Source organism: Arctopsyche grandis, chromosome 6 (assembly GCF_051622035.1).
Source record: "Arctopsyche grandis isolate Sample6627 chromosome 6, ASM5162203v2, whole genome shotgun sequence".
NCBI classification, from domain to species: domain Eukaryota; kingdom Metazoa; phylum Arthropoda; class Insecta; order Trichoptera; family Hydropsychidae; genus Arctopsyche; species Arctopsyche grandis.
Window position 1 is genome coordinate 20,218,438 of NC_135360.1, and position 18,665 is coordinate 20,237,102.

Below are 18,665 nucleotides of genomic sequence, written 5' to 3' on the forward strand. Positions count from 1 at the left end.
ACTCATTTGTAACCGTATCTGCCCCGCTTATACGAATCATTCGTCTATAGATCTAAATTTCAAATGTTTCTAATTTTTTATAATAGTTTCAGTGAGGGTCCACGCTTTCACTCCGTATAAGTGAATTGAGAACACATAGTATCTCATTATCCTCATATGGATTTTAAAGGATAATTCACAGCTACATATGACTTTTTTTAGCCGAATAAAAGTCGCCATAAAAGGCTTTCTCTATTCGGCATTTTATTTCATTCGTCCTACAATTATTCAGGTTAACAGTTGGGTTTTGTGTCCCTTTGCAAAACCCGACGGGCTTTCTTTGTTGATGCAGTCTCCTGTATATATTTGTTGAAAAGCTTTTTTAGCTTTTTTCTTTGTCTTTTCGGTATCTACTCGTGGAATCTTCCTCTTATTCCGTGCGTTGGTTTACATGTCTATGTTTTGGCACCTGCATTCGGCGGTTTTAATTATTCCCAATTCTTATCTTACCTCGTTGGTCAAAGAAAGGATCAATAGAATGCCCTCTTTGATCTGTATGTAGACGTTGCGGTTCTTGTGGAAAGAGAGAAGCTCCTTCGCTTCAGTTTTTATCCGATTTCTATTTCGGTCCTAAATATACACATTATATTCTGCATGAGAATTTGCTTTCATTTTTAAATTAAGCTTCGTATTTTAAATATTATATTGTAAATTTTCAGTTCAATGTAATATCTTTGAATAATATGTAAATATGTATTTATGGAAAATAAAATGTGTTTACTGATATAAATTTTTATTTTTGACATGTTGGTTGTACATACAACTAAAATTAAGGGATTACGTGACAAATGTATTATATAAGGTTTCATACTTCAGCGAACTGAATTGTCGAATGAAACACAATATGTACTCTATTCCATCTTTGTCTTTTTCTTATGTTTAGATAAAATTGAAGTGCGTATAATGATTAAAGAGAGTATACAACAAAGAATTTTTTTTTGGAATTTTCTACTTTCACTTCCACAAAGAGGGTCTAATAATGTTGCCCCCCCCCCCGCAATATTTGCGGATTGTTCGGCAATGATGCCCCAAGTGGAGAGGTGGCATTACAAACGTGTGTGTTGTACATCCCGCCCTCGCACACATGCAGCTTCAAGAAGAAAATGAAAAATATTTGGTGGCAAACTTCATCAGACATTAATAAATTTCTATCGGTAAATAAACCGCGCAGAATGGCAAAGTTTCAAACCGATCGGAAGAATGTAGGGAATAGTGTCAGACCAAAAGGTGAAGCGAATGAAAAACACGTCACACTAGAATAAATACAGACAACTTACACTGACCACAATCAACGAACGACTATTGGATCCGGTACATTTTTTTGCTACTTTGGACTCGTTTTTATGGTAAAATTTTTGACAAGTGAAGGCGCATCTATATCGGTTCGATGATTATAATTGATCTTACGCACGTCCGTATCTCGATTACGGAACGTCTGGCACCCAAAAATTCCATTCATCGAGAGCTATACACGCCAACTATCATACTAACGAGAATTCAAGTTCCAGACATTCCGTATTCGCAATTTTCATGGCAACGATTGTCGCATGCACTATCCCAATGTGCGAAATAATCCGTTTACCCAATATATCAAATCGGTGGTTTACCATAATTTACAAACATCATCCTCCCTATCGTCAGAAAAAAGATTAAAAGAACTTTGTGAACGTAATAAAACAAATTTCATCTATTTAAATGGCTGAAAATAAAAAAAATGTCATTCATTATTGCTCTAATCACAATTTTTGAATGATTTAAATAGACGATAAATTTTCAATTTCGGCCAAAAAGTTATCTGGCTAGATTGTAATTTTTCACTATGGCAATGTGTCATTTTTGACTACCTGTTTTCATTCGCCGAATTGTGCAGGTTGTAATTAAAAATTATCAATTCTTGAATTTCTAGTATATATTCCAGCTGATTCACAGTAAGTTTTATTCAGGTCTTTTAAATCGTTGATCATTGTAGATAAATATTTTCGAGTATGTACCATAACCTTAAAACACGTTCGAGTGATGTAAGTACATATATTAGAACCTCAATGACAGAATGCTTTTGTCCCCTTGTGTTTATACACAAGTACTCTCACCACGTTTGCAAATGAATGTATGACTAGGTCGTTTCACTTGTAACTCAGCATTTAACTTGTGTCCATTTTTCACAGATATGTTGAAGTTAGCTATACGTCGTCAAATTTGGTGGTGGGCGCACGATCCCCGCCCATTATATATAATCAATCGTGCGGCACAGACTTCTGTACCCTTACCTGATCCTACCATTCAGGATTCCAGAGATTCTAAGACCGAAAACAGTTCAAGTATATATATATATAGTTGTTGCAACAAACTTACGTGTATATATGTATAGAATTTTTTTAATAGTAAACCTTTTACGGCAAGCAGGACTCGTTGCATCCGTTTTTGAAACATTGAATACTGAATCAAATACATCTAACTCAAAACTGTCGATGAACCAATTTTTGGAGCTGCGTACTATCATAAAAAATGAAATTGAAGGGGCGTCTGATGTAGCTACCCTTTTAGCCATAAGTGAAAGGAAAGTTACACGTCAGGAGTCATTGAAGGTAAGATTGAATGTAATCCGATCAAATTCATATCGCTTAGAATTTTCTAAAATAAATAACTTTATCATCGGAATGGATTGATAAAATCAGTTAAACACACATCTTCTTAGTGATTAATGTTATTATTTTCGTAACAGATTATAACAACATTAGCCAACTGGGCGACAACTCAGAAAGTAAAACTAGCCGACTTTGATACTGATCCTAGATTCTTACAAATGTGCAAAATGTTAGGAAAATCGAAACATAATATCACAACTAAATCCAAGTCTGAAGATTTGGACACAGTATTAGAAATCAAAGGAGATGACGAAGCAGCCAGATTAATTTCTAATTTGAACATTCCACAAATGATTAAAGTGAGTTTCAATCAGTCTTACTTAAATGGATGCACTTTTTTTCAAATCAGCGTGCCCTTGAATTGTTATCATTACTCATATGTGTAGGTCATGTCAGCTTTATCACAAAAAAAACGTCGTTCTACTCCTTTATTGAGGACATTGTCATTTAACATTTCAAGACATGCTGATATTATTGATATTAAAAAATGCGCTGATCTTCTGTTTTCAATGGCGTCCCTCAGTTTTCCAGACCCTGTACTGATGGATCGCATCTGCAAGTATAGTATCTGTGTTTTCATTCTTATTGTATGATATTACTAAGCTTTTAAGAAATTTGATCAACGACAAATGTGCTTTCAGCGATATTCAAGAAAATATTCCACTCCTTCAAGCAGACAGGTCTTCAGTTATTGGCTCAATTGTTACAAGCTTCGGCATATTGAAATATAAAAATGAAAAATTAATGGATAACCTAATTTCATGGGTATTACCTAATATTGAAACAGTAAGATCTCAAGATATATTTTCCATTGTTCTTACAATGGCTACTCTCAATTACAATCCGTCGAATATAGACATTCAGAAATTAGTCAAGGTAATAGTTTAAAAAATAATACATACTTAATTTGAGTATTTGTATTGTTCTTATTAATTATATTTGTGATTATTTTAGCTAACAAAAATGGATCTCGTAAAACCAAGTAATTGGTTGGATTATGTTTGGTCATTATTAGTACTCGAACATATCAACGAAGAACATGTCACTTCAATATTAAATATTGAATTTGTTGAAAGTTTGAAAGTAGATGGAGGTTTAATATATTTTACTGCAATTATATTTTATTTTTGTATATTCGATAGTATAATGTGGTTTATTTTTTTAGAAATTCCATTTCCGTGTCAAAAAAAACTTTCCAATATTAATGGTTACGCATCAGTAATGAATAATTATAAAGGTCCGATGTTACCAAAAGACCTTTTAAAACAATTCAAATTTTCCTATTCCAAAGAAAAACAGGAATTTGTCGCTTTATTACACGGAACTTTAAAAAGTTTACTATCATCAGAAACAAACATTAAAAAAAATTGTAATTCTGAAATGGGCTTCCTTTTTGGTGAGATTTCTAAATATATTTACAAATTAAGTATATTATTTACTCTTCTTGTTAATATTTTAATTGTATTTTTTTTCTATTTCAGATGCTATGTGTATTCTTGACCCGAAATGTAATCCTCATCCTGTAAATTCCGATATCAGCCAAAAGAAAAAGTTGGTCATGATACTTAAAAATGTTATCATTATTTTACATATAAATACATATTTAATTTTATATTTTATGTTTTTAGTTTGACAAGAGTGGCAATGTTGGCTTTGGATTATCATGATTTATGTAAAAATACGATGGATCCTTTAGGACAAGTAGTCTTGTACAAACGGCTATTAGAAGCCCAGGTACTTAATTTTACCGTACATTTATTCTATTTATTTATCACAATCAATTTCACAATAGAAATTTTATTTCCATTTTCAGAAATTTAAGGTATTGTTAATACTATATACAGATTTTAACCCACGAGATAAACTAGTGAACAGAGTGCAATATATTGAAAACAAATTAAAAGAAATTGTTAAGGAAAATAGTTCTTCATTAAAGAAATGATACAAATGATAAACATCGTGTAGTTGTTAAGTTTATTTATTTTGTATATAAAAAACTGCATTAACAATTTTATAAACATCCCATTTTCAGATCAACACAATAGTATTACAAAAATATTTTCAATATAAATATATAGTGAAATTATGAATGTGTCGTAGAATTACCAATAAATATCTGTTCGAAAACTTTTTAAATTACTTTTTTTCATCGAAAATTTTCAAAATGTAATATGTTGAACATAATCAATATGAATACCAAAGCAATTAAAACATTGAAGGATTCGTACAGCTTTCTACTACTACTATGAATATACAGCAGCTTTAATCGCCGATCATTCAGTGGTTGAGTACGACGATAATTGGTACTAAACGATCCATTTACAGTTTCCATACCTCTTATGATTTCGTACTAAAAACCAAAAATGTTACATTTAAAATATATCGACATACATTAACAAAAACGATCAAAACGAACCTGTTGGTTTGATATGGGCACTTTTGAATAGAATACTGTCCACTCCACATTTTCACTACAGCTCGGAACCGTTAAGGAGCCTTCATATCGAAAGAATTCATCCACATCTTTCGGCAACAAATACCTGAATCAAACATAAATCGTTGGTTATTTAAAATCCCCATTTATTCATATATACGTACGATCGTGATTACCTTGGCACGATTTCCATTTTACTCTTTTCACCCAAGTGTGACACACTCATCAACGATTTGAAAAATGTATTTAATTCAGTGTTATTATTCTTATTAACCTGAGAACATACATAAAACGATATCAAATTTTTATTTTATCTAACATATTAGCCACAGTGACATTACAGAGAGCTCCAACGCCTCACTGTGGCCAATCATTCAATAATAATAACATAATCATTCAAACATAATAACAATAATAATAACACAACATCATTATAATCATAAAATCATAAAAATAACAATCATTCACATTTAAAATTGGCAAAATCAACCACTGGCATTCCTCAACAACCACTCAACCAGATTACCATAGTTTATATTGAAGAGGTTAATTTCACCAGCAATCCGATTGAGCAGATATATCTCCCTAGATATAAGGGCCATTGCCAACATATTTGTGCGAGCCACAGGAGGAACAAACAAATCACGATTCCTCAGGTCCCTGAATTTACTAGGTGCATAAAACCTAAATTCATTAAGAACTGAGGATTGTGTATTATCCCATTCAACAGCTTAAAAAAGTGCCTTCCCAGTAACATATCCCGACGAAACTCCAATGAGTTGAAACCCAACGCCCCTGATAGGAATGCACTAGGATAATAACCAAACCGTTTCATATAAAGATATCTGAGAAACCGTTTTTGGATTCTCTCAATCTTCGATGAATGAGTTACATATGTATATGGGTAGGACTCCATATAATGGAAGAAAATTCTAGAATGCTACATACTAGAGATTCATAAAGAATTTTAAGCACCAACACACTCTGGATAGGTTTACTAACTCGTAGTAAGAATTCAAGCATTTTTGTGACTCGCAAACAAATATTGTCTATGTGTCGTTTAAATTGAAAATTATTTGAGAACAAGACCCCCAAATCACAAAATTCATCCACAAACTTTAATTCAACACCACTTAGGCGATAGGGACAAATCAAGCGTCACATTGAGGACACAGCATTTTTGAATGCTAAAAGATAATTTATTTTCGACAGACCAACTTGACTAGCGCATCTAAGTCCAACTGGAGAAGGACTGCGTCACTATGAGTCTTAACTGTCTTAAAAAGTTTAAGGTCATCAGCGAATAAAAGAGTCTGAATACTTAATTATTTTGGAAATGTCATTAATGTAAATCAAAAAGAATAATGTCCCTAAGTTGGACCCTTGAGGTACCCCAGAATGTGAAATAAACTCACTTGAGGAATTGGGGTGATAATAGACAAATTGCCTCCGATTTTCAAAGTAATTTTGTATAAGTTGCATCAAGCCATTTGATAAACCAAAACATTATGGTCCACCATATCAAAGGCCTTCATGAAATCGGTATATACTACATCAACTTGGTTTCCCGCGTCAACTGATTTGATTACATAATTGAAAAAACATAATAAATTAGTGACTGTTGAACGAGAACGTCTAAACCCATGTTGGTCGATCAAATACGCTTCACAGTGATTGTAGATATACCGATGCAAAATTGCCTCGAACACCTTGGCAGGAGCAGAAAGAAGCGCAACCGGTCTATAATTTATAATTGATAAACTGTCACCTTTTTTAAAAATGGTAATAATTTTTGTGATTTCCCAAAAATCAGGAAAAATTTCCAAATGCAATGACAAATTGAAGATAAAACATAGCGGTTGAGTTAAGGGAGCTTTGCAAGCTTTCAACACTTCAGTATAACAACCCAACATATCACTTACGTAATATAATCCGGAAAGAACATGTATATCATTATCATCAACGGTATTACTATGACGGCGATGTCTACGTGTATTCGATACATGAACAAAGTGCACTTCTAATGGATATCTGAAATAATTCACTGAATATTTAAAAATGTATTGAAAACTTAGTATTGCTCAAACCTTTGAATGCTGACGAACGCTGATCGGCTTTTTGCCAACAAGGCCATGAGCCTGAAATACGCCGATAGGCGTTATTTTTTTGAGTATATAAAAGATAAACACAAATATTAACCCGATAAGCCTTTCCAGGTAGCATTGAATAAAAAATACATTGAACATGGGTCGTATAATCCATGTCATTCATTTTTCAACGTTTATAAAGACTAGTTAACACCGTAATTTCTGAATTTATAACCATAGCAAAATTTCCAGATGGAAATCTCTAACTGCCGAGTATTTTAGATGGTGGCTTGGCATTTAGATTGTGAGCATTAAATTTTAACAATGAAGAAGATGGAACTAGTTTTGAAAAAATACATTCATTAAAAGACTTCTTTTTATTTTATAATGTTGCAAGATTTATTAGAGAGTCTAAACCAGAGAAATGTAATATTAATAGAAGTGGCTTTAGGTGTTATATTGTTGTCAAGTGACATTCTGTCCACGGACAGATCTAAATAATTTTAGCATCAGTCGTATTTGAAGCTTGGTGCTCGACGTATGTCCGATAAAAAATTCTCTGTTTGTTTATATTACTCGCAAGATGGGTAAGCATCGGTAAAAATTGCACAATGCACTAAAAAACAACATGGGATACATTTTTATAAGTAAATTGATCCGATTGTATTCCGTGCGATGTAGCGTATTTATAGAGAAGTACCACGTAAAATTAACAACAATTATTTATTCGTAAGGGCCCCTCTATTCTTATTACATCTCTCTGGTCTAAACACACCTTTACAAAACTCAAAACCCACAGCGGTAGTTATCTAGAGTTTGTTTTGATTAGCTACAATTTTTATACCTGCTTTCTATTGGATTTCTAAATGATTCTAGTTGGAAATGTTGTCGAAATTTTCAGCATGGCGGACTTTCAACAGAGAAGCGTCAGCACTCAAAGGGTTAATAAACACTGCTAAGTTACCTCTTTCCATCCAAGGTGTGTTCAGATTCCCAATGGAAATGAATTTGTTTTAATTGGTATTTTCCTCTTATACCTCCACCGACTATGTGCAGATTGTCGGCAGAATTGACGTTCATCTGAACTGTATGACCATTGTTTTCAGCTTCTGCTACGATCGCTTTTTCATAATTGAGAAGTTGAAAAGTTGTCGATTTTTCTTGTTCTATATCGAAATCTTTGATATCTATAGGCGATTGCCTTTTTCCTTTGCACGATCCTGTCCATCTTTCTACTCCTATAAATTGTATCCATCTACATATATTCAATTATAATGCGTGTAATTCAACACAAATTAAAAATTTAATACCGTCAGCAGGATAAAACCAAGTAGGTGAATTTTCAGAATGATCCGAAAAAACTGAAATATACAAACTACGTATTCAAATAATCATATTCCTATCACTGTTGTTAAATTAACGAGTAATTCTTACCCGAATGCATTAATAAAAATTGTAACAATATGCTCTTTTTAATCATGTTTATTAAAACCATTGTATTCATTCAAGAATTGGAAGAACTAATTTCACTAAGTCTATCGGATCCGTATCATCTAAAAAAAATTTACAAAAAAACTACGATAAATACAAAATCAAAAAGATACAATCCATAAGTACCATTGCTGGTACATATTCACCTTTTGAAGTAATATTATATCGAAGATGTGTTGTACCTGATCGTGTTCTGTGTAACACTGCTTGACTGAACGTTAATTTGATAGCAAATTGTAAGCTGTGTGCTGATTCGACCATTTAGAAACGATCATGCATAGTTATCAGGGGTTGACCATCCAAAAATGGTTAACAGTATCTAAAGTTACGCATTCCACGAATATTTTCAATTTCTCATGAAAGCTAAGCATTATGGTAGTCATTGCATGTCCGAACCAATTACGTCCAGTAATAAATCAATTGTTAAAAATTCATCGATAAGTTCAATATCCACTTTAAGCTACATGTGTTTTAAGTCCGTTGAAAAAAATGTATTAAGATTTGTTAAATGTATTCGAAGTTGAGTTTCACTTGTACAATTTCAATTTGATAACCTTATTCAGGACCGTTTAAGCTGTGATTTAAAAAGGATATAGAGATCAAGCAATTACCCAATTTCCTATTCACGAACACCGCATGACAAATGATTCAAATTTGTTAGCACTAAATTTGAGTCACGGCTCATGATGTAATTCAAAGGCAGTATATAGTAAGAGACAATTCTTGAAAATTATTTTATTACTAAATGAAAATAATAAATAAAATAATAACAACAGATAGTGATAAATACACCAAATAATATTGTAAAGTGGGAAATGGTTTCAAAATAAAAAAATATAAATTCACTTATTTTTTTTATTAGTAAATACAAATGAGTTTTTACAATTAGGATGAATATACATTTTGGTTAAAATAGTATATTGGCAAAATCTGCACACTTAATTTTTAACATAAAAGTGTGATTTTTCAAGTTGTCAAGATATATAATAAAAAAAAGGCGATCAAAATAAATTGAACGCTATGGTCTCACTTAATTAAAAAAATAAAAGTTATACTAAGAAGTATTCGTGAAATTATACGTTCGTTTACTACTTATACATCAAACTTTCAATATGAAATGTTGAATACAACTAGCATGAAAAATACCATCACATTCGTTCACACTTCACACGAGACTTGACCATTCAATATCAAAATGCAATATAAAAAATATTTCATGAAAAACAATATATGTACTCTTGAATTACATCTTAGCAGAAATGTCTTCACCACCAATTCCTTTCCCTGAAACATACAAGCACACCGATTAACATCACAAAAATATTTTTAAAAAAGTCAAAATTCAATGCAAAAAGTTTAAAGCTAATACGTCAAAGAAAATGTGATGCTATCCAGATACAGTAAATACATTACATTTGCCTCGGTGGTCGTCCACCGAATCCTCCACCGCCACCGCCACCGCCACCGCCACTTCCACGGCCTCCACCCGGAGAAGAGTTCAAAAACAACTCAATGTAACGATGCTCCATACAACTCTTATCCTTTCTCATGCCCTAAAACAGAACCAAAGTCAAAAAAAAGACCATACGAGCACAAATGATGCAAAATTTGTCGCTAAGCTTACTCTAATGGCATCTTCATGGCATTCAAATTCAACGTCTGCTTCTCCAGACGGTCGATTGTTGTTATCGTATATGATATTAATGTCGAGCGGCCGCATCGGTTTGAAGAACTGCAATCATCAATTTCGGTACAATAAACGGTCGCAATAAGAATAAAAAGTAGCAATGATAATAAAAATATAGTACGTAAGCAATATCAGCAGGCGTGGCTTTGAACGGCAGTCCTCTCATGTGAACACAGTGACCTCCTGAACCACCTCTGTCTCCTCCACCACCACCGCCGCTGCAGCCGCCGCCGCCACCACCACCACCACCTCCTCCGCCACCGCCTCCTCCATGTCTCCACGGTCCTATGCCGCCTCCACCGCCGCCGCCGCCACCACTTCCACCACCTCCGGAGCCTCCACGCCAGAAGTTTCCGCCGTCGTTGAAATCTAAAAGTCAAAAAAATGAATGCCGATATCGTTGAATACAATGAATGAAAATGAAAGATAATAAATAGCACTAACTGTTTCTGAATCCACGTAGCGGCGGAGGACGCATTCTTTCTCCGTTTCCATAGTGGTTGTTGAACCGATCGTATGGACGTGGACGGGGTGTGGGACGCGGTCCACCCATGTTACCTCCGCCACCATTATCATTTGCCATAAACTGGTGCACTTCAGACACTGAACTTCTGAATATTTCTATATACCTGCGTCATAAATTCAAAAACATCGAGCTTAGAGTTTATTCTAACCGACAGTTTAAAAACAGTGGATAATTATCAAGTGAATGACATAAAATGCATATTAAAAAATATTTATTACGAGTTCTTAAAAATATTTTCTCTAAAACTGTTCATCTCTACATGAGATTCATTATTTTTAATATATTTAAGCATCGTCTGTTTATTTTCAACGTATTTTGTTATGTTTACTGAGTTAAAAGTATTTACAGTACTGTAACTCTTATTATTAAATAGTTATTAAAATACCTATCCTGTGTAATTAATGTCATTCGGAGTTTTAGGGTACAATAATTATACAGAAAAATACTAGTTGTGTATTAATTTTTAAAAAGTTAAATTAATTTAATATATTACAATAAAGATACAAGCTCCAGAAATTTTATGAAATTAATCAAATCTGTACAAAACTGATTGTAAAATAACATTTTTTAAAAAAAAATACGACAAAACTTAGTTTATAACAAACTCTTAAGAGAAAAACAATTATTTTATATAAAATAAATATATTTCTAAACTTAGTACTATAATGAAAAGGCTAAAATGTTTTCTCACATTTGTTATGACCAAATTCTAAAATATCTTATCCGCTCATAATATTCGTTACGATGAAATTTAATTATGTATAATACATGTTTTTAATATAAAACTATGAGTGTTGTAATTATTAAAGAAAGTCAATTGAATAAATAAAATATTTGTTGCATAAACTCTTGCTTGAGATTATATATTTTTAATTTCGAATGTTAAAATTAAAGTGTGAACCGAATCACACCATCATTATAGTACTTTATGTTTCTGATATTTTTAAATTAAAAGTAAATTATTTTATACCTCCCCGTTGTGCCACTTGCAGAGTACGAATAAAAATTATCTCACCTCCCAGATTCCCATGATGCCCTACCTTCCCCACCAGGAAGACAGATCAACACCCTGAGTTGCCAGTCCCATCCACATCTTCTATCTACATCTTATTTTTTCTAGTGAAATTACAAAATCTAGCACATAAATATTATTTGTGTAATTAAATTCAAAACTCTCACACCATTTAATCAAGGTATGTGTTTATAACGAGGACCATGTTTATGTTAACCAAAACAAACTACACTTAAGAATACATAAGATAATGCAACTTTTAAGTAATTGATTGAATTTGTTAATTTTGAATTTTTTCATTACAACACTGATATTTTTTATTTTCATTTAAAAATTTGAAATTCAAAGACAAAACATGAAAAAAAAGTAGGATAGCCCTTAAATGAATTTTAAATGTTTATATTGTTTTGTCCCTCCCCACCTGTGTCCTATTTTCTCCCTGTCTTTCTCGAGTGCCTTCTCCGCAGACTCCTTGTCAACAAAGAATACGAAGGCTTCCCCAGTGCGCCGGCCAGTGTGGTCCGATAGTAAGATCACCCCATCCGTGCATACCGGCAGCCCTGTTCCCCAAAGCCCATCGCGCCCCAACGACACGATCAATTTGAGGAGAAATACACCACACAATCAGTGCCATTCTTTATATACACCAAAGCGCTCACAAAAATTAACACATCTTTCATTCTTGAGCGCTAACTGCTATTTAGCTTTCAGGAATGAAAGTTGTAATTGAAGACAAGTTTTATAATACAACATTACGGTAACAAATTACTCTCGTCACTTTTGAACAAACCTCTTTTTACAAAATTTTTTACCAAATCGAAAACTTGTCAACAATGATAATAAATTATGAAGTTGATTCTAATGTCTTGCATATAAATTTTATGTATACAAATTAAAATTAGTCTTTTCTTCACAAGTGTAAACAAGTAATCACACTATCAAACACAAACAATCATTCCGACAATACAATATATGTAATTAAAGGCTCGGTACAAAATGTATAATTGAAGAATTTTATTTTCGTTTGTATTTGTTAGTGTAATACTTCATAAGAGTGTGAATGTGATATAAAATGATTTTAAAAACATATTAAATATCTCCCCCTTCCAATGAAGTGTTAAAAAATTGGTAAACAGAGAGAGAGAGATAGTGGATATGTAAACTAGTAAAACCTATCTTCATTTCATAAAAATACAGAGAAAGTAAGAAAATTAGACTAAATCAGAAATATACGACATAGCAGAGGAAACATACCTTCAAAAAATTCAAGAATTTCATTTTTGGAGCACCCAAAGGGCAGTCCTCTTAGTTTAACAACAAATCTGCTATTTGGTATGTAAACCTGACCATTTCCAACATGTGAGTGATTCAGAGCCCATTGCATTTCCTGTTCATTTGAACGAAATACTAAAATGGAAATATTAAACACCCATTAAAAGTCCAATAACAAAAAACAATAAAACAAGGCAGCTTCAAAGAATTCAAACCTTCAATGTATCTAGGGCCCATGTGCTCCTTGTTTTTCTTGAGTGCCAGCTCTAAATCATCCTTGGATACCAGTTCTACAAAGCATTCTCCGCTGAGTCTTCCAGGTCGGATTTCTGTCAAATGTATTCCTGTAATATAAAACATTCTATTAAAGTAAAACATGAACATAACTTTTATAAAAATATCTAGTATGGCTGTTATTGATTAAATGGGAACGTGTTTAGATTGCGTATCATCAGCTGTGTACACATATTCGTCACATTAGCTACCCAAATGAATAAAACATGCAAAAGTATCGAACATTATCGACACGAATTGAAATACTACAGAGTGCTAGCACCTAATATTCATATATACATTATATGCGATAAATTTCAAATCAAAAAATCAAATTTGTGATAAATTTTACGACCATAAGTCTATTTTCCTTTAAAGTAACATAGCTGAAACCTTAAGTAGAAGAGGTTATCAACATGCGTAAATAAATTAAATGCTATGCGAATTATCGTAACATGATTGAATGTAAAATGCAATTTTGGAATCACATCGGCAAAAGAAAGACGATTCTTAATCGTTTCACATTATACATGTTTATCCCTATCAACCGCGTGGTATTGAATTTAAGTTAGTGGATGATTTTAGCGATTTAGGGTCTTGTTCTCAAAGAATTTTTGTTTTAAACACATAGACAATATTTGTTTGGGCCACAAAAATGCTGGGATTCTTACTAAGAGTTAGTAAACCTTTCCAGAATGTGTTGGTGCTTAAAATTGTTTATGAATCTTTAATACGTGGCATTCTAGAATTTTATTCCATTATCTATATTAATTTATAATTTATTTATATTTATTTATTTATTTCATAGTTTTTGACCATTGTGGCATTACAGGAAGAACCTAATGCGCCACAATGGCCTACATTTGATAAAGATAAAACAAATTACAAAGATAAAACAAGTAAAATATAAAATAAACAAAAAGCAAAAGCAGAAAACATGTTAAAATAAAATTTAAAAAAAAGTAACAAAAGAAAAATAATACATCAGAAAAAAAAATGAACAAAAGTGTAAAAACCAAAAATAAAATCCATAAATCCCATTCTTTGTTTACATTGAACAAAATTAAATAGTACATAAGGAGAAAGAAAAAGAAAAAGTAAAATAAAATAAAACAAAATATGAATAAAAAATAAAATCACAGCGAGGCTCAAATGGAAGAGAGTAGATTAATATTCCACTCATACATCACATTCAAATTAAGAAAGTAATGATGAACGCAGGTTACCAGATAAATATGATAAAATAATATCCGATAATCTACGCTTACCGAGGTGGAAAATATCGCATTCAGGGACGGCAGCAACAACTGATTTTTTCACTGATTAATACTCAGTGGAGCAAAGAGAGGAATAGACTAATTGTGCAGTCGGTTAAATCTTTAATTCTTACTCAATACAACTTCAAAAACATGAAATGTGAAGATTTTTTTAATTATTTATTAAAAAACCAAGAACGTCTTTCCAAAATTGGCAGCTCAGCTAAATATGATTAAAATAAATTTTAAAAATATAAAAAAAAAATCGTTTATCCTCGAAATTCGAAAATCCTCCTTTTTAGATCCATCTGCCCTCCTTTATCAAATTATCATCCGGCAACCCTTACGTGTACAGGGCTTGTTCGCTATATTTATTGCCGCGGGCAAATGGTTAAAATTCTAAATACTGTATATAGGTACGTATAATATATTTTATAGTATAGTATAATTTTGGGACTTTATGTCCCTAATAATTATGTGCGTGGTAGACATCATCATTTGATGGTTGTACCTGCTGCTCGCACAGTTCTTTTTCGAATGGCTCCTATTCCAAGAGCTATTCGACTTCTCAATGAAATCGTTGCTGCTGTCCCTGAATGTGATATTTTCCACCTTGGGGAGCGTAGATTATCGGATATTATTTTAACATATTTATGTGGTAACCTGCGCTCATCATTATTTTCTTAATTTGAATGTGATGAATGAGTGGAATCTTAATCTACTCTCTTCCATTTGGGCCTCGCTGTGATTTTATTTTTTATTCATATTTTGTTTTATTTTATTTTACTTTTTCTTTTTCTTTCTTCTTATGTATTATCTGGTAACCTGCGCTCATCATTATTTTCTTAATTTGAATGTGATGAATGAGTGGAATCTTAATCTACTCTCTTCCATTTGGGCCTCGCTGTGATTTTATTTTTATTTATATTTTGTTTTATTTTATTTTACTTTTTCTTTCTCATTTGTATATTTTTATATACTATTTTAATTTTGTTCAGTGTAAACAAAGAATGGGATTTATGGATTTTATTTTTAATTTTTACACTTTTATTTTTTTTTCTCTCTGAATGATGTATTATTTTCCTTTTGTTACTTTTTTTATTATTATTTTATTTTACCAAGTTTTCTGCTTTTGCTTTTTTCCTTTATTTACAGTTTACTTGTTTTTATATATTTTTCAAATGTAGGCCATTGTGGCGCATTAGGTTCTTCCTGTAATGCCACAATGGTCCAAAACTATTAAATAAATAAATAATAATTGCGCACTGTCGACTAAGCCGTTTTCTTCTGCACTTGCTATAATACTCTTATTTACACTCAAACTCACACACAACAGCCGATGATAATGCCGAGCGGGCCGAGCGGCCCACCCCCGTCCTAAGCTCGGCTTTTACCCAAATGTTTAGTATTAGATCAGCCGTGTTGAAGCGATTTATATTACAAATACCGAGCGAAGCCGAGTAAAACTACTAGTAAATAATAAGGATTAGTTTAGTAGTAGTGATTAATTTGTTTGTGGCGTTTTGACTCGGTGATGAATCAGTAGGAGTGGCTAGAGAGTAGAAGAGTTGCTGTTTATTTATGACAATGACAATGACAATGAAAATGACCTTGTTCGCCGTTGAGCACTTGCACGCCGTCCATGAAGTCGATGACGTCCCGCTCGTTGGTGGAGAAGGGCAGTCCTCGCAGCTTCACCACCAGAGCCGAGCCGGAGCCGGAGCCGGGGCCGGAGCCCGACGCCGAGCCCGAGACGGAGCCCGAGCCGCCGCTGTCGCCCCCGCTCTCCCCTCCGCCGCCCCCCGCGCCGCCCCCACTCCCATTCTCTTCGCCCCCACCGCCGCCCCCGTCTCCGTCGCCATTGCCGTTAGCGTTGCTGCTAAACATGGCTAGAAGCAGAAAATGAGCAACGGGCAACGAGCAACGACAGACGCTGCAAATGCAAATGAAGATACGAGATACGAGATACGAGACGCCGACGCTCCCCGTCCGCGTTCCCCTCCCTTGTCTCTTCGCGCCTCCCCTTCCCCTCGCCCAACTGCACACGCCGATGCCGACCGTCGACGCGTTTCACACTTAGCACTCCCAAACACGACCTTATCATTATCGCGCATTCATATCATATCATATCGAAAGTCGAAAAATCTTATGAAATATTATTTCTTTCTTAGGATAATAATTAGGATAGAGTTACAATTAAAAGATTTATTGGAAAATTAATTTTGAAAAAATATGTACATATGAAATAAATATGTACATATGATGCGGTGCAAACGATCGACAAACGCCAGACAGACTTGTAGGCATATAGTACAACTGAAATGATCTCATCAGGTCACTGCGACACATATCCAGGAAAGTCATTAACGCATGGCACACGCTCGCCTCGTCAAAAGGTCGACACGTGTTTCTATACACGTGCCTGGGAAACAAAGGAAGAACACACTGAACCCATAAAAACCACGAACTACGTCCAGGCGTATGAACCCATAAAACCACGCTCGCAGCATAACTAGGGCAGCGCGAGTACCAAGAACAAAAGATGTGCACACGACACACTTCAACCCAAAACGTTTATAAAGCAACGCAGCAACCTCCACCGGCAGAGTGAGCCTCTAGAGTTCAACTAGATCACATCTCCGAAGAAACCTCTTCGTACATACAATAACCATTGTACCAATTGAACTAAAATAAACGATCCTCTTTCAAACTACACAACACGTGTTTCGTTAGACCGGGATACGGTCAACATACCTTCCCTGTCTTACAGACTGAACCACAGATTAACGACACGTGTACCTTATGCGTGCGCACTGTTCGCACTTACACTAAGTGAAATCTACCCAAAGTCCCGACATACCTACCCTGTATACGTTCTGTGCTTCTGATACTTTAGTTCCGAATTTTTCCTTATTAAATTATTAAAAACTCACCAGAAAGATCCAACTCAATTTTAATAATTACCATTTTAATAATTGCATCTGTGCACATCGAAAGGTTATTCGTCATCTGATGTGCAATTTTTCATTCGTGAAGTCGAGAATTGCGTTTAAAGGTCTGTTCATGCCTAGTCAGCACGTACCGACTTCAGCGGGTATCCGGCTGTACGAACAGTATTCTTTGGTACATTTTGTATGGGTATATTCATACCAACCGTCACGTTTACGCCACGGCAGGCTTACAGCAGTACCCGACATTTCCTGTTCATACCTTACAGCAACATCCGTCAACGTTTCGTATCCGTTTTTTTGCCCATCGTGGAAATATACACGCGAATTACGTGCCATGAGTCTGCCGCTTTGCTGTTTTGGACCAATTATCGATAGTGACAGTTGACAGCTGTTCAATCTTTCGACATGATTTTGGCGCAAATATTTAAAAAAAAATTAAATTTTTTACGGAAATATTTATAAAAATTTTGTCCATCATCCACAAGCTCCTTATACAGTGTCCAAAACTCTCCTTCGGTTTTTCTATTTTTTAACATGGGATGCACATCAAAACGCCTCCGTGCTTTTTTATTGCCTTCTTGAGCTTCTTCTTCCAACAAAAACGCGATTATACGTAATTTTTCGTTCGATAAACGCCGAAACATTTTTGCTGACTTGTATTCTGACGCGTAGCTACGAATACACGTGTATGCATTCATATTGTAAGTACTCGACAATACAACGTGAGCAATATAGCGCCGTATCGTCATGGCCTGTAATGTATAAGTAAGCCAATTTTGCCTTGCACTCGGCCAAAGTGCCGTAAGCGTGACGTGACCGCGACGTGTAGGTAAATATGAATAGAAATGTAATAAAATGACATATTTGAAACGGAGTCGTGCAGTGCTGAAGCCGTGCAGTGCTGTTAAGTATGAACAGACCTTTGCCCGTCGCTCCAAGTCGAAAGATCGAAAATAATGTATGCATGGTAAACGGTACTGTAACGTAGACAT

General features: G+C 34.0%; 3 protein-coding genes across 7 annotated transcripts; 1 reads left to right on the forward strand and 2 right to left on the reverse strand.

Moving 5' to 3' along the window:
* The first annotated feature begins 1,817 nt into the window (after window positions 1-1,817).
* LOC143913814 (FAST kinase domain-containing protein 4) lies at window positions 1,818-4,818 on the forward strand. Of its 5 annotated transcripts, none has more exons than XM_077433828.1 (11): window positions 1,818-1,909; window positions 2,205-2,357; window positions 2,443-2,624; window positions 2,762-2,983; window positions 3,071-3,243; window positions 3,326-3,560; window positions 3,639-3,777; window positions 3,850-4,080; window positions 4,166-4,235; window positions 4,313-4,418; window positions 4,498-4,818. In XM_077433828.1, the coding sequence occupies exons 2-11, from the start codon at window positions 2,207-2,209 to the stop codon at window positions 4,624-4,626; spliced, it is 1,638 nt and encodes a 545-aa protein (XP_077289954.1). In that variant the 5' UTR covers window positions 1,818-1,909; window positions 2,205-2,206; the 3' UTR covers window positions 4,627-4,818. The 5 variants fall into 5 exon arrangements, with proteins under 5 accessions (XP_077289954.1, XP_077289951.1, XP_077289955.1 ...); XM_077433825.1 differs by having other exon boundaries at window positions 1,819-1,909; window positions 2,440-2,624; XM_077433829.1 differs by having other exon boundaries at window positions 1,833-1,967.
* On the reverse strand, window positions 4,637-8,916 carry LOC143913815 (putative carbonic anhydrase 3). The gene is made up of 8 exons (XM_077433831.1): window positions 8,843-8,916; window positions 8,640-8,758; window positions 8,516-8,566; window positions 8,170-8,443; window positions 7,041-7,149; window positions 5,295-5,392; window positions 5,101-5,224; window positions 4,637-5,034 (listed from the first exon to the last, which is right to left on the reverse strand). Exons 2-8 carry the CDS (start codon window positions 8,707-8,709, stop codon window positions 4,831-4,833), a joined length of 930 nt encoding a protein of 309 aa, XP_077289957.1. The 5' UTR covers window positions 8,710-8,758; window positions 8,843-8,916; the 3' UTR covers window positions 4,637-4,830.
* Window positions 8,917-9,534: 618 nt separating this feature from the next.
* Window positions 9,535-17,430, reverse strand: glo (heterogeneous nuclear ribonucleoprotein glorund). The gene is made up of 9 exons (XM_077431775.1): window positions 16,333-17,430; window positions 13,409-13,537; window positions 13,176-13,328; window positions 12,343-12,481; window positions 10,828-11,012; window positions 10,505-10,752; window positions 10,321-10,428; window positions 10,110-10,249; window positions 9,535-9,980 (listed from the first exon to the last, which is right to left on the reverse strand). The coding sequence occupies exons 1-9, from the start codon at window positions 16,607-16,609 to the stop codon at window positions 9,962-9,964; spliced, it is 1,398 nt and encodes a 465-aa protein (XP_077287901.1). The 5' UTR covers window positions 16,610-17,430; the 3' UTR covers window positions 9,535-9,961.
* Between the last annotated feature and the right edge of the window lie 1,235 nt (window positions 17,431-18,665).

Excerpts from the sequence above, each read along its gene's own strand:
- LOC143913814 (XM_077433830.1), top strand. The coding sequence starts at position 2,207 with ATGTTGAAGTTAGCTATACGTCGTCAAATTTGGTGGTGGGCGCACGAT. Across the intron at positions 2,625-2,761 it reads CACGTCAGGAGTCATTGAAG|ATTATAACAACATTAGCCAA; the intron begins GTAAGATTGAAT and ends TTTTCGTAACAG. Across the intron at positions 2,984-3,070 it reads ACATTCCACAAATGATTAAA|GTCATGTCAGCTTTATCACA; the intron begins GTGAGTTTCAAT and ends TCATATGTGTAG.
- LOC143913815 (XM_077433831.1), bottom strand. The coding sequence starts at position 8,709 with ATGAATACAATGGTTTTAATAAACATGATTAAAAAGAGCATATTGTTA. Across the intron at positions 8,444-8,515 it reads TTGGTTTTATCCTGCTGACG|GAGTAGAAAGATGGACAGGA; the intron begins GTATTAAATTTT and ends TACAATTTATAG. Across the intron at positions 5,225-5,294 it reads AAAATGGAAATCGTGCCAAG|GTATTTGTTGCCGAAAGATG; the intron begins GTAATCACGATC and ends TGTTTGATTCAG.
- glo (XM_077431775.1), bottom strand. The coding sequence starts at position 16,609 with ATGTTTAGCAGCAACGCTAACGGCAATGGCGACGGAGACGGGGGCGGC. Across the intron at positions 10,753-10,827 it reads GCTACGTGGATTCAGAAACA|ATTTCAACGACGGCGGAAAC; the intron begins GTTAGTGCTATT and ends TTTGACTTTTAG. Across the intron at positions 10,250-10,320 it reads GCCATGAAGATGCCATTAGA|GGCATGAGAAAGGATAAGAG; the intron begins GTAAGCTTAGCG and ends GTTCTGTTTTAG.